The 15,510-nt window shown below is 46.1% G+C and overlaps 1 protein-coding gene across 1 annotated transcript in view; it reads right to left on the bottom strand.

The window, feature by feature from the left end:
• The window catches only part of LOC121879364, a 38,319-nt gene extending 22,878 nt beyond the window's left edge, over positions 1-15,441 (bottom strand). Inside the window, exons 1-7 of the mRNA XM_042385968.1 lie at positions 15,382-15,441; positions 13,104-13,244; positions 12,609-12,758; positions 8,779-8,945; positions 8,072-8,244; positions 7,340-7,553; positions 117-263 (exon numbers count right to left, since the gene is read on the bottom strand). Coding sequence (XP_042241902.1) covers positions 117-263; positions 7,340-7,553; positions 8,072-8,244; positions 8,779-8,945; positions 12,609-12,758; positions 13,104-13,195 — 943 coding nt within the window. The 5' untranslated portion in view covers positions 13,196-13,244; positions 15,382-15,441. The remainder of the gene's footprint in view (positions 1-116; positions 264-7,339; positions 7,554-8,071; positions 8,245-8,778; positions 8,946-12,608; positions 12,759-13,103; positions 13,245-15,381) is intronic.
• Between the last annotated feature and the right edge of the window lie 69 nt (positions 15,442-15,510).

Below are 15,510 nucleotides of genomic sequence, written 5' to 3'. Positions count from 1 at the left end.
CCCTTACATATAATACAATGAACACCTGTACTGTAGACCCTTACATATAATACAATGAACACCTGTACTGTATACTCCTACATATAATACAATGAACACCTGTACTGTATATTTACCAAAGTGCTGACAGGGATTGTGAGGGAGACAGGGGTTGTGGTGCTGACAGTTAAGACCATAGTAGCCAGGCTGACAGTGACAGATGTACCCCGGCGTAGACTGACGGAGAGTACAGCCGCCTGTTCCACACACACCCTCACCACAATCTGTAGATAAAGATAACACGAGATAACACGAGATAACAAGAGATAACACGAGATAACACGAGATAACACGAGATAACGAGAGATAACACGAGATAACAGGACATAACACGAGATAACAGGACATAACACGAGATAACAAGAGATAAGAGATAACACGGATAAAACAAGAGGTCGTGGGTACTGTGGGAAGGTCGTGGGTACTGTGGTAAGGTCCTGGGTACTGTGGTAAGGTCCCGGGTACTGTGGTAAGGTCCTGGGTACTGTGGTAAGGTCCTGGGTACTGTGGTAAGGTCCTGGGTACTGTAGGGAGGTCCTGGGTACTGTGGTAAGGTCCTGGGTACTGTGGTAAGATCCTGGGTACTGTGGTAAGGTCCTGGGTACTGTGGTAGGTCGTGAGTACTGTGGGGAGGTCCTGGGTACTGTGGTAAGGTCTGGGTACTGTGGTAAGGTCATTAGGTACTGTGGTAAGGTCGATGGGTACTGTGGTAGGTCCTGGGTACTGCTGGGGAGGTCGTGGGTACTGTGGTAAGGTCGTGGGTGCACTGTGGTAAGGAATCGTGGTCACTGTGGGAGGTCGTGGGTACTGTGGTAAGGTCGTGCGTACACTATAGTGGGTCGTGGGTACTGTGGTAGGAGTCACATTGAGTACTGTGGTAAGGTCGTGGGTACTGTGGTAAGGTCGTGGGTACTGTGAGTAGGTCGTGAGGTACTGTGGTAAGGTCCTGGGTACTTTGCTTAGGAGTCGTGGGTACTGTGGTAAAGGTCCTGGGTACTGTAGGGAGGTCGTGGGTACTGTGGTAGGTCGTGGTCACTGTGGGGAGGGTCGTGGGTACTGTGGTAAGGTCGTGGGTACTTTGTGGTAAGGTCTGGGTACTGTGGTAAGGTCGTGGGTACTGTGGTAAGGTCGTGGGTACTGTGGTAAGGTCCTGGGTACTGTGGTAAGGTCGTGGGTACGCTGGTAAGGTCGTGGGTACTGTGGTAATATCGTGGGTACTGTGGTAAGGTCGTGGGTGCTGCGGTAAGGTCCTGGGTACTGTGGTAAGGTCATTGGGTACTGTGGTAGGTCGTGGGTGCTGTGGTAAGGTCATTGGGTACTGTGGTAAGGTCATTGGGTACTTTGGGGAGGTCATTGGGCTCTGTGGTGTGGTCGTGGGTACTGTGGTAGGTCCTGGGTACTTTGGTAAGATCGTGGGCACTGTGGGGAGGTCAGTGGGTACACAATGCTAAGGTCCTGGGCTACTTTGGGAAGTCATGGGTACTGTGGTATAGTCGTGGGTACTGTGTGGAGTCGTGGGTACTGTGGTAGGTCATTGGGTACTTTGGGAGGTCGTGGGCTCTGTGGTGAGGTCGTGGGTACTGTGGTAAGGCCCTGGGTACTGTGGTAAGGTCGTGGGTACTGTAGGGAGGTCGTGGGTACTGTGGTAAGGTCCTGGGTACTGTGGTAAGGTCCTGGGTACTGTGGTAAGGTCGTGGGTACTGTGGTAAGGTCGTGGGCACTGTGGTAAGGTCCTGGGTACTGTGGTAAGGCCCTGGGTACTGTGGTAAGGTCGTGGGTAGTTTGGGGAGGTCGTGGGCTCTGTGGTGTGGTCGTGGGTACTGTGGTAAGGTCCTGGGTACTTTGGTAAGGTCATGGGTACTGTGGGGAGGTCGTGGGCACTGTGGTAAGGTCGTGGGCACTGTGGGTGACAACCTTGTAACAGTAGGGAGGTCAGTAGATCACTCACCAATGTTTCCTAAAGCCAACTAAGGCGCCACACGCTCTATAAGGTCAGATCCTCAATGGAAGTATCCCTCCACTTGTGATCTGTAAGAGTCTCTTAAACTCTCAAGTATCACTTATCATCATCTCACTTATAGCAGCTTAGGTCTCGAGGATCTATACTTGTAAATACCTGGGGGATGGGGTGTGTGTGTGTGAGTGTGTGTGTGTGTGTGTGTGTGTGTGTGTGTGTGTGTGTGTGTGTGTGTGTGTATGTATGTATGTATGTGTGTAATAATAATAATAATAATAATTGACGGTTTATTGAAAAAGTTCTGCAGCCCGAAGGCTGAAAATATACATTGGACATAAATGACTTATTACATACATTGGTGGTTTAACAAAAGCCTTCATTAGAGAAAGGTAAAGGAACATACAGTGAACATACAGATTATTGTAGGTGTTGAACAGCAAAAACGTAGTGTAGTAACTCCCTCCCAGATGGTGTTAGGAGGGACCTCACGTGGTGTAGTAGTCCCTCACAGATGGTGTTATGAGGGGCCTCACGTGGTGTAGTAATTCCCTCACAGATGGTGTTATGAGGGACCTCACGTGGTGTAGTAATTCCCTCACAGATGGTGTTATGAGGGGCCTCACGTGGTGTAGTAATTCCCTCACAGATGGTGTTATGAGGGGCCTCACGTGGTGTAGTAATTCCCTCACAGATGGTGTTATGAGGGGCCTCACGTGGTGTAGTAACTCCTTCACATATGGTGTTATGAGGGGCCTGACGTGGTGTAGTAATTCCCTCACAGATGGTGTTATATGAGTGAGGTGTGGTCCCAGGCCTTCCTATCGTAGACGGATTAACACATCGCTGGTTGTTGGGTCTCACGGGCCGCTATCACTGGGTACCTGGGACCTCACTGTGTGAAGGTCAACCCGGGTACGACTGTTACTGTTGAGTTGTTCTCACTGACTTAAGCACCGTTCACCACTGTTCACCTCTGTTTAACACTGGTTCCATTCCTTTCCTAAATGAAACAGCAACTTCTGGCGAGAACATGTTGATATTCCGGTGGGGAGGAGGGTTCAGGGGAGGGGGCTGGTATGGGCCAACACAACAGTTGACCTGGCTGCTCCTAGAGGAGCGCCAGGCACGTCTCGACCCTTCGGTGGTCAAGGATGTAGTGTGTGTGTGTGTGTGTGTGTGTGTGTGTGTGTGTGTGTGTGTGTCTGTGTCTGTGTGTGTGTCTGTGTGTGTGTCTGTGTGTTCGAACACAGGGTGATGAAATGCGTCTAGTGTGGCAGCATTATGTCAGTGTTAAGGTGTAAGCACTGCTTGATTCCTCTCACTTTCAGCTGCCGCCACTGGCTAGCCCTCGTGGTGAACATGGAAGCAACTTGCGTAAGTCTTCCCTTGATGATCTCCTATGTGAAGCAAGAACACTGCAGGAGAGACTAAAAGTTACGGGTGACGGAAAGCAAAACACCGATGACGTGGCAAGAAAATTTGGAAACAAAATGCGTGTGGGAAAAGTGTCTCTGGCGGTAAGATCTCTCACAGAGGAATCCTCCGGTGGGGTGATGCCAATAAACAGAGAGACATTAAAACTACTGAAAGAGAAACATCCCCGGGCAAACGACGAAGAAGGCATCAGGTTCCAGGGTGTCTATACCCCACCAAACGCTGTCCTGTTCGAGAAAATAACAGGAGAGATGGTGTGGAAAAAGGCACTGAAGACTCGAGGAGGAGCCGGCCCTTCAGGCCTGATGCAAACGGTTGGAGAGTCATCTTCAGCACAAACAAGTTTGGCCCTGTAGCAAGCGATCTCTGCACTGCCATTGCCGCCCTTGCAAGAAAGCTTGCATCCTCTTGCTGCCATCACCTCCAGGCCCTGACGGCCTGCCGCCTTATTCCTCTGGAAAAGAAACCAGGATGTAGATCTATAGGGGCGGGGGAAGTGCTGAGGCGGATCATCGGAAAGTGCATAATGGAGGTGGTAAAGGACGATGTCAGGGCAGCAGCAGGGAACCTACAAGTGTGTGTGCTGGCCACCAGGCTGGTGGGGAGGCGGCCATTCACGCCATGAGATTGATATATGAGCAGCGTGATTGTGAGGCCGTTCTCCTGGGAGATGCTTCAAACGCATTCAACATACTTAACCGCAAGGCTGCACTGCACAACATCAAGATCAAGTGTCCAAGCTTTGCAATGAATGTTGAAAATTCGTATAGGAATCCATCAGACCTCTACATAGTAAACAACAAGGCTCTAAGAGGTGATACCATCATACAGTCAACCGAGGGAACAACACCTGTTGCAATGGCAATGTATGCAATTGGCCTATCAGTGCTCCAACAAGAAATAAAATTTGAAACAACTGGGGTCAAACAAGTGGCGTATGCTGATGACCTTACAGGAGCAGGAAAAGTGGAGGGCATCAAAAAGTGGTGGGACCTGGTAACATCGCGAGGTCCACAAATAGGGTACCACCCAAACGCCAGCAAGTCCTTCCTCATCGTGAAGCCAGAACATTATGAACGGGCAAATGAGGTTTTTGGCGGAAGTGAGGTCAAAATAACTAAGGACGGCCAAAGACATCTAGGCGCAGTAATTGGCACTGCGGATTTCAAGACCGAGTACGTGGCAGGAAAGGTGAATGAGTGGGTTAGTGAAATCCAAGCTCTGTCTGAGATCGCTAACACAGAGCCACATGCGGCCTTTGCTGCATTCACCCATGGAGTCAAGCATCGTTGGAACTACCTGATGCGTACCATCCCTGATATCGGACCCCTCCTCCACCCTCTGGAAGAAGTTATCAGTGTCAATTTCATTCCTAAATTAGTGAAACACCCAGACTTAACCCCAGCAGAAAAAGCACTTCTTGCACTTCCATCAAGACTGGGAGGGATGGGACTAACAAATCCAGAGGAGATTGCTGCCACTGAACATCAAAATTCACTTAAGCTCACGGCAGCCCTCATGGACCATATAATAGCCCAGAATGCAACAGGGGAAGTGGATGCCAGTGAAGTAAATAAGATTCGTAGGTCCCAGAAAAATTAAAAAAAAAGTAGCTCTAGCACAGGAGGTGGGCGCCTCGAACTGGTTAACTACGTTACCGATAAGGGCAAATGGTTTCAGTCTTAATAAACAAGAATTTACAGATGCCATTGCTCTAAGGTACGGTCGGCCAGTAGAAGGTTTGCCCTCCCAATGCGTGTGTGGTTCTTCCTATGATGGCGATCATGCCATGGTGTGCAAGAAAGTGGGCTTCATATGCATAACGCATGACGAGGTAAGGGATCTCACAGCAAATATGTTGAAGGAAATCTGCCGGGATGTCATGGTAGAACCGACCCTCCTTCCATTGGATGGTGAGATCTTCCAACACAGGACTTCAAACACATCTAACGAAGCCCGTGTGAACGTCAATGCTCGAGGATTCTGGACGCGGGGACAGCGAGCTTTCTTCGACATCAGGATTTTTTATCTCATGGCCGCATGTCACCGTAACCTAGCTCTCGATGCTGCACATAGGAGGAACGAGAACGACAAGAGAAGGGCATAAGGGGAGAGAATTCAAAACGTTGATCAAGGCAGCTTCACTCCTCTAGTGTTCACAACCTCTGGTGGGATGGGACCAAGTGCAAGATGTTTCTACGCCAGACTAGCGGAGGTGATCTCCGAACAGAAGCAGCAGCCCAGAAGTTATGTTACAGCCTGGATGAGATGTCGACTGTCTTTCTCTCTTCTTCGGTCGGCTTTGCTCTGCCTCAGGGGAACGAGAGCTTCTGCCCCTACTCCGACAACTGCTGCAGATATTGACTATGAGGCTACAGTCACTGAATGCCGCATAGATCTGCGGCTCAACTAATTTAACACAGATAGGATAGCTTATTATGTATTAGGATATTTAATATTAAGGTAATAAATGGTGGCGAAGGTGTGGCTATTGGGGGAGGCTGGAGGCCACGTTAAAAAAAAGTAGTAGTAGTAGTAGTAGTAGTAGTAGTAGTAGTAGTAGTAGTAGTAGTAGTAGTGTGAGTGTGTGTGGTGCCCTACGTGACACCTAGCACTACCAGCTGTCGTCTCCTGCTATGACCTCAGCCGCTAGTCGAGTTCCGTGTTCCCTCAACCCTTGTTTCATCTCTCTTGCTTATTTGTTTGATCTTGCTTGTTTTATACCTTTTGCTTGTTTTTCATCTGTTTTGTTTGCTTCTTTGAACTATCTTGTTTTTGTGTTTTTCATCTATTGTTTGGTTCTTAGTATAATATTTCTCATTGTTTATTTGTGTTTGCTTGAGCATGTTATCTATCTTTGGTTGTTTGGGTAATTTGTTTGTGTAAAAGAATTATTTGTTTCTTTGTTTGTTTGGTTACTTGATTTATTTCTTTGTTTTACTTATTTTTTTCTGTGTATTTTAGGAAGAGGTTCTGGTGTTAAACTCACCATCGTCAGCCAATAAAACTTCAAGAATATTTCAGTGTCCAATCAGCGACCAGCTTAAGTAAATATGGTTGATCAAGAGCTGGTGATTGGCTGGTATTAAGTGAAGGTATCTAGTTAAGGTAGAGTCTCAGTGTAATTTTGTCTCCTAACTGGTGGTGTTAAGTGAAGGTGTCTAGTTAAGGTAGAGTCTCAGTGTAATTTTGTCTCCTAACTGGTGGTGTTAAGTGAAGGTATCTAGTTAAGGTAGAGTCTCAGTGTTAATTTTGTCTCCTAACTGGTGGTGTTAAGTGAAGGTATCTAGTTAAGGTAGAGTCTCAGTGTTAATTTTGTCTCCTAACTGGTGGTGTTAAGTGAAGGTATCTAGTTAAGGTAGAGTCTCAGTGTTAATTTTGTCTCCTAACTGGTGGTGTTAAGTGAAGGTATCTAGTTAAGGTAGAGTCTCAGTGTTAATTCTGTCTCCTAACTGGTGGTGTTAAGTGAAGGTATCTAGTTAAGGTAGAGTCTCAGTGTTAATTTTGTCTCCTAACTGGTGGTGTTAAGTGAAGGTATCTAGTTAAGGTAGAGTCTCAGTGTTAATTTTGTCTCCTAACTGGTGGTGTTAAGTGAAGGTATCTAGTTAAGGTAGAGTCTCAGTGTTAATTTTGTCTCCTAACTGACAGTGCTGACACACACTGACTTAATATAAGGTAATACTGGCTGACATAAACTGACTCTCTCCCATCATTGAATCGATCAGTCTTCCTTATCTGTACTGGCGAGAGCAGGGGAGTGACGGGGACGAGAGGAGGGAGAGGGAGGAAAGGAGGTGGCGGGGAGGTGAAAGGAGGTAAACAACAGGTGTACAGGTAAACAACAGGTGTACAGGTAAACAACAGGTGTACAGGTAAACAACAGATGTACAGAATAACGGTAACACTCACAGTCACTCCGGGTGGTAGCCAACACTGGGACAGCTGCTATAGACACCTGCTCGACCGCCCACGCCCGCACGCCCACTATATACTCCGTCCACCTGGCTAGGCCGCCCACGATGGCGCAGTAGCGATATATTTCCACCACACCGCCCGCCACACCGCCCACTACCCCCTCGTTCTTTCCTACCGCCTCTTCCTCCCGGCTGCTGCCACCAATGATCTGTGTAATAAAAATATTTAATACGGTAATATAAAACAGATTTGACTTATACAGTAAACCTTCATGTATTTCAGTAGAGGTGTGAGGGTGTAAGGTGAGGGTGTGAGGTGAGGGTGTGAGGTGAGGGTGTGAGGTGAGGGTGTGAGGTGGGGGTGTGAGGTGAAGGTGAAAGGTGAGGGTGTGAGGTGAGGTGTGGTGAGGTGTGGTGAGGGTGTAGGTGGTGTGGTGAGGTGTAAGGTGAGGTGTGGGTGAGGTGTGGTGGGGTGTGAGGTGAGGGTGTGGGTGAGGTGTGAGGTGAGGTGTAAGGTGAGGGTGTAGGTGAGGTGTAGGTGAGGTGTAAGGTGAGGTGTAAGGTGAGGGTGAGGTGTAAGGTGAGGGTGTGAGGTGAGGGTGTGAGGTGAGGTGTAAGGTGAGGGTGTAAGGTGAGGGTGTGAGGTGAGGGTGTAAGGTGAGGGTGTAAGGTGAGGGTGTAAGATGAGGGTGTAAGGTGAGGGTGAAAGGTGAGGATCAGGACCTACCTTTGATCGCAGCTGACTAATGGACAGGTTGAGAGAGCCTTGACCATAGTTTGAGTGAGCGAGGGAGGGGGTGTAGGTGAGTACGTAGCCTTGTGGGCGGCCGTGGGTGGGCGGCGACCAGCACACCTTCAGGGTTGACTCTGTCGTGTGAACCACCTTTACACCCCGAGGCGCTGTATACAACCACAGAGTATACACATCAATACACTCATAATACATTGATTTTTTTCTACTGCTTAAACACTGATAAACTTAAAATACACTATACACTGACACACTTCAGTCATTGTACTCAACGGTTTAATTCATCATATTCACATGGATTAAGTCATCATACTCATAATAATTAAGTTGTCATATCTAATTAACAAAATGATTTACACCTCTCATGCATTTCACTAATTAGCAGTGTGTGTGTGTGTGTGTTGGGTGATGATACTGCCACACGCCCCCTTACCTGGCTTGTAAACACACCACCTGTAATTAGACAAAGTGTACTACCTGCTGTGTTGTATTCAGGGAATCATGTCAGGGTGCAGGTGTCATGTCAGGGTGCATGTCAGGGTACAGGTGTTATGTCAGGGTACAGGGTATGTCAGGGTACAGGTGTCATGTCAGGGTACAGGTGTCATGTCAGGGTACAGGTGTCATGTCAAGGGTTTTGTGATGACCATGCTGTTCTAACACACACACACACACTGCTGTACCTGAAATGTTTCTGACATAGATGGTGAGGTTGGCGAGGCTGTATCGCTGTGGTGAGCCAGCGTCCACAACACCGACCAGCAGCTGTAAGGGTGAAGTGTTGAGGCGGAGATCACCGGACACACTCACTCCTCCGCTGTCCTGGTCCACAGCAACTGGGGACCACCGCCTGAAACATAACAGCAATAACAGCGTTACTTGGTGGTGTTGCTCTGTACCTAGGTTTTGCACACACACACACACACACACACACACACACACACACACACACACACACACACACAACAACCACACACACACACGCTACTACTACTACGTTTTTGTACAATGTGGCCTCCAGCCTCCCCCTATAGCCTAATCTTCGCCAGCATTTTTTCCTTAAATTAAACATCCTAATACATGAGTAGCTACCCGAGCTTTGTTGAGTTAGTTAAGTCGTAGATCTATACGGCATTCAGTGACTGTTGCCTCATAGTCAGTATCTGCGACCGTTGTCAGCTTTGGGGCCGAAGATCTCGTTCCCTGTGGCAAAACAATGCAGACCTAAGCAGAGAAAGACAGTCGACACCTCAACCAGCCGTAACATAACTTCTGGGCTGCTGCTCTTGTTCGGATAACACCTCGGCCAGTCTTGCGTAGAAACATCTAGCACTTGGTCCCATCCCACCAGAGGTTGTGAACACTAGAGGAGTGAAGCTGCCCTGATCTCGGCGTTCTCGTTCCTCCTGTGTGCAGCATCGAAAGCTAGGTTACGGTGACATGCGGCCATGAGGTCGAAAATTCTTATGTCAAAGAAAGCTCGCTGTTCCCGTGTCCAAAATCCTCAAGCACTGACGTCCACACGGGCTTCGTTGGATGTGTTTGAAGTCCTGTGATGGAAATTCTCACCATCCAATGGAAGGAAGGTCGGTTCTACCATGACATTATGGCAAATTTTCTTAAACATATTTGTTGTGAGATCCCTTACTTCGCCATCCCTCATGCTTACGAAGCCCCCTTTCTTGCACACCATGGCGTGGCCGATGTCGTAGGATGAGCCACACACGCATTGGGAGGGCAATCCTTCTACTGGACAACCATACCTTAGAACAATGGCATGAGTAAATTCTTGTTTATTAAGGCTGAAACCATACCTTTTGCCTTTATCGGTAACGTTGATAGCCAGTTCGAGGCGCCCACCTCCTGAGTTATAGCTACTTTTTTTTTCAAATTCACTGACAATTGTAACAACGTTTCTTGAAGTTTATCACTTTGGGTATGCTGCCGGTCTGTCGTAAGGATAGGTCGAATCTTGTTTAATTTGTTGGTATCCACCTCACTTGTTGCATTCTTAGCAATTATGCACTCATTGAGGGCTGCCATGAGCTTGACAGAGTTCAGATGTTCGGTGGCAGAAAGCTCCTCTGGATTAGTCAATCCCATTCCTCCCAGTCTCGGTGGTAGTGCAAGGAGTGACCTTTTTGCTGTGGTTAAATAAGGGTTTTTCCACTAATGATGGGATAAAAGCGACTTTGATGGCTTTTACCAGAGGGTGGAGGAGGGGTCCGATATCGGGGATTGTGTGCATCAGATAGTTTCAGAGATGCTTGACTCCACGGGTAAATGCCGCAAAAGCTTCATGTGGCTCTGTTTTAGAAATCTCAGACAGAGCTTGAGTTTCTTTCACCCACTCATTTACCTTTCCCGTTACATACTCGGCCTTGAAATAGTTTGTGCCTATTACCACACCTAGATGTGTTTGGCCGTAATTTGTTATTTTGACCTCACTTCCGCCGAACACCTCTATAGCTCGGTCAAGGCATTCAAACTTCACAATGAGGAAGGACTTGCTGGCGTTTGGGTGGTACCCTATTTGTGGACCACGTGATGTTACCAGGTCCCACCACCTTTCGATGTCCTCCACTTTTCCTGCTCCTGTAAGGTCGTCATCATGCGCCACTTGCTTGCCTGTGGTGGTTTCATAGTTTATTGTGTGTTAGAGCCCGGATAGACCTATCGCATACATTACCATGGCGACCGGGTCCCCCTGCATAGTTTCCTCGGTTGACTATATGGTGGTATCTCCTCTTTGGGCCTTGAAGCTTGTTATATAGAGGTCTCATGGGTTCCTGTAGGTGTTTTCAACATACAATGCAAAGCTTGGACACTTGATGTTGTGCAGTGCGGCCTTGCGGTTGTGCAATGTAGCCTTGCGGTTGATTATGTTGAATGCGTTGGAAGCGTCAACCAGGAGTACTGCCTCACAATCACGCTGCTCAATTATCTTTCTCATGGCGTGAATGGTAGCTTCACCCCCAGCCTGGTGGCCAGCACATACAGTACTTGCAGGTTCCCTGCAGCTGCCCTGACAGTAGGTAATAGGTAGTAGGCAGCTAATAAACAGGGAGGTACTACCGCCTGGGAAGACATTGGAAGCATAACGTATTGTCTAATGGTAGACCCTGCTGCCATATGGCATCAAAAATATTGTGACCAAGTTCCAGGTTGATGATCTGACTTTCTGCCTCATTCACACACAATTGCAGGGTCTCAATTGTTTCTCTTACTTTGACAACACAACATACATATATTGTTTTCACTATTGATTTTTTGTTTATGGTTCTTTATTATTATTATCATTATTATATTATACAGTATTATATTTTTATTTAATATTTAAAAAAATATATAATTATATTATTATTATTATTATTATTATTATTATTATTATTATTATTATTATTAATTAATTATTATTAATTATTATTAATTATTATTAATTATTAATTATTATTATCATTATTATTATTATTATTATTATATTTTCGCTCCCAGTCCCTGACGTGGATCCTTGACCTCCTCCCTGGTGGGCTAGTCCCGTAAAAAAAAAAAAAAAAATTACCACCTCCTTTATGTATTTTCCAAAGATCCGTCTCAGCACTTCCCCCACCCTTATAGGTCTACATCCTGGATTTTTGTTCAGGGGAATGAGGCGGCAGGCCGTCAGAGCATGGAGCTGGTGGCAGCATGAGGTTGCTAGCTTTCTTGCAAGGGCGGAGGTGGCCTTGCAGAGATCACGCAGCGTCGCCAAACTTGTTAGTGCTGAGGATGCTTCTCAGCCCGTCTGCAGCCAGACCTGAAGGGCCTGCACTTCCTTGTGTCTTCGGTGCTTTTTTCCACACCATCTCTCCTGTTATTTTCTCGAACAGGACAGCGTTTGGAGGGACATAGTCACCCGGGAACCTGATGCCTTCCTCTTCATTTGCAGGGGGATGTTTTTCATTCAGTTGTTGTAAGGTTTCTCTTGTTTATCAGCAGCACACTACCGGAGGATTCCTGTGTGAGAGATCTTACAGCCTAGGACACTTCTCCCTCACGCATCTTGTTACCAAACCTTCTGGCAGCATCCTCTGTGACTTGTTTTCCGTCTCCTGTAAATTTTAGTCTGCTGCATTGTTCTTGCCTCACGTAGGAGATAGTCCAGTGTCTCGTTCTACCACATCGTCTGTCTGCTCTTCATTGCGGCTACATCTTCCTTGTACTTATTCCTTGCGTGTGTTCTCTAGCAAAATAGATGACGCATTATTGAAAGTATGTGGAGAGTAATTGGACCCAGGGAGCTGTCATGAGTGTAATAGTGTACGAGGCGAGTCATCTACTACTACTACTTTGCTGTCACTCAGAATCGAGTATGACGATCATTCAGCTGCGATACAATGATATGAGTTATTTAGGATGTCACCTTCGTTGGTGAGCTCTGAGGTGACTCGAGAGGCCGGCACCCGTCCACAGATGTTGCTCGTGTGGAGGGCTACAGGTGGTGCAGGTTCAATGAAGGGTTCAAGGTACTCACGGAGGTTCAAGGAAGGGATCAAGGTAAAAGTGCACATTAGGGTCGGCGAGGAAGTATCGTAGTCGCCGGTTGTAGTGAACTGCGTCATCGTCGGCTCCCTCCACCGACACCAGCGGGGCCCCCACCTTAGAGCCGACCAACACCTCCGCGCTGCAAAAGATAAACACGTTAAAACACTCGCTTAAGACACTGTCCTACTGACTCAAGTACTGTCCTCCTACCTCAAATACTGTCCTCCTACCTCAAGTACTGTCCTCCTACCTCAAGTACTGCCCTACAACCTCAAGTACTGTCCTCCTACCTCAAGTACTGCCCCACAACCTCAAATACAGTCCTCCCACCAAATACTGTCCTCCCACTCAAGTACTGTCCTACAACCTCCACCTACCTGCACGACCTACACCTACCTGTACGACCTACACCTACCAGCACGACCACACCTACCACGACCTACACCTACCTGCACGACCTACACCTACCTGCAGTACGACCTACCTGTAGTGTTGTAGAGACAGCCTGGGGTCGTACTGGTTATAATGGGTGACAAAGATGGTCAGTTCGGTGTTATTAGCGTTACCAGACATCATAGCCACCACTATCACCCTGTACTGCTCCCCGACCAACCGCTCAAGGTACCAGGGGTGATTACCGTCCATGAGAGAGACAGAGAGACAGAGAGACAGACAGACAGACAGACAGAGAGAGAGAGAGATAAACAGAGAGACAGAGACACAGAGATAGAAAGAGAGAGATAGAGAGAGACACAGAGAGGAGAAACAGAGAAGTAGTGCTGTACAACAGTAGATAACAGTAGAGTGCTGTAACAACAGAGTACAACAGTAGTGCTGTACAACAGTAGTACAACAGTAGTGTTGTACAACAGTAGTACAACAGTAGTACAACAGTAGTGCAGTAACAGTAGTACAACAGTAGTATTAACAGTATAACAGTAGTACAACAGTAGTACAACAGTAGTAGGTACAACAGTAGTACAAATAGTAGTGTACAACAGTAGTACAACAGTAGTGAGCAAAATAGTATAACAGTAAGCAACAGTAGTACAACAGTAGTGCAAAGAGTACAACAGTAGTACAACAACAGTAGTGCAGTAACAGTAGTACAACAGTAGTATAACAGTAGTAGAATAGTAGTACAACAGTAGTACAACAGTAGTACAATAGTAGTGTAGTACAACAGTAGTACAACAGTATACAACAGTGTGTAGTAGCAACAGTAGTACAAATAGTAGTCAACAGTAGTGCAGTATACAGTAGTACAACAGTAGTACAACAGTAGTAATAACAGTAGTGCAGTACAACAGTAGTGGCTAACAGTAAAGCAGTACAACAGTAGTACAACAGTAGTGCTGTACAACAGTAGTACAACAGAAAAGTAGTACAACAGTAGTACAACAGTAGTGTTGTACAACAGTAGTAACAGTAGTAACAGTAGTGTAGGTACAACAGTAGTACAACAGTAGTACAACAGTAGTGTAGTACAACAGTGGCACAACAGTAGTACAAATAGTTAAAGGTATAACAGTAGTACAGTAGTACAACAGTAGTGTAGTAACAGTAGTATAAACAGTAGTATAAACAGTAGTGTAGTAAAACAGTATCAACAGTAGTATAAATATAGTAGTACAACAGTGGCACAACAGTAGTATAAACAGTAGTGTAGTACAACAGTAGTACAACAGTAGTGCAGTACAACAGTAGTACAACAGTAGTGTAGTACAACAGTAGTACAACAATAGTACAACAGTAGTGTAGTACAACAGTAGTGCAGTACAACAGTAGTGCAGTACAACAGTAGTGTAGTACAACAGTAGTACAACAGTAGTGTAGTACAACAGTAGTACAACAGTAGTGCAGCACAACAGTAGTGTAGTACAACAGTAGTACAACAGTAGTGCAGTACAACAGTAAGTACAACAGTAGTGTAGTTCAACAGTAGGCAACAGTAGTATAAATAGTAGTACAACAGTAGTAATAAATAGTAGTACAGTAGTATAACAGTAGTACAACAGTAGTAACAACAGTAGTGTAGTACAACAGTAGTACAACAGTGTAGTACAACAGTAGTACAACAGTAGTACAACAGTAGTGTAGTACAACAGTAGCACACAGTAGTGTAGTACAACAGTATACAACAGTAGCACAACAGTAGTGTAGTACAACAGTAGTACAATATAGTACACAGTAGTGTAGTACAACAGTAGTACAACAGTAGTGTAGTACAACAGTAGTACAACAGTAGTGTAGTACAACAGTAGTACAACAGTAGTGTAGTACAACAGTAGTACAACAGTAGTATAACAGGTAGTACAACAGTAGTACAACAGTAGTGCTGTAGTAGTAGTACAACAGTATTTCACCAGTAGTATAGACAACAGTAGTAATAACAGTAGTGCACAACAGTAGTACAACAGTAGTGAAGTACAACAGTAGTATAAACAGTAGTGCAGTACAACAGTAGTACAACAGTAGTGCTAGAAAGTAGTACAACAGTATTTCACCAGTAGTATAGTACAACAGTAGTGTAGTACAACAGTATTTCACCAGTAGTATAGTACAACAGTAGTACAACAGTAGTGCAGTACAACAGTAGTACAACAGTAGTGCTGTTGTAGTGTAGTACAACAGTATTTCACCAGTAGTATAGTACAACAGTAGTACAACAGTAGTGCAGTACAACAGTAGTACAACAGTAGTGTAGTACAACAGTAGTGCAATACAACAGTAGTACAACAGTAGTACATGTACTCACTAACCTGGCAGTGGTAATGTTGCCACCGTACTCGTCTATAGTGAAGTATTTGTAGTCAGTAACCGGTGACCTGTAGAGGGAGAAGCGGACTGTCTGTTGGTCGTTGTTGTGGTGGTCATCAACCGCCCTCATT

This window comes from Homarus americanus, unplaced genomic scaffold (assembly GCF_018991925.1).
Source record: "Homarus americanus isolate GMGI-L3 unplaced genomic scaffold, GMGI_Hamer_2.0 scaffold16894, whole genome shotgun sequence".
Taxonomy (NCBI): Eukaryota; Metazoa; Arthropoda; class Malacostraca; order Decapoda; family Nephropidae; genus Homarus; species Homarus americanus.
This window is presented reverse-complemented; position numbering and strand designations above follow the sequence as displayed.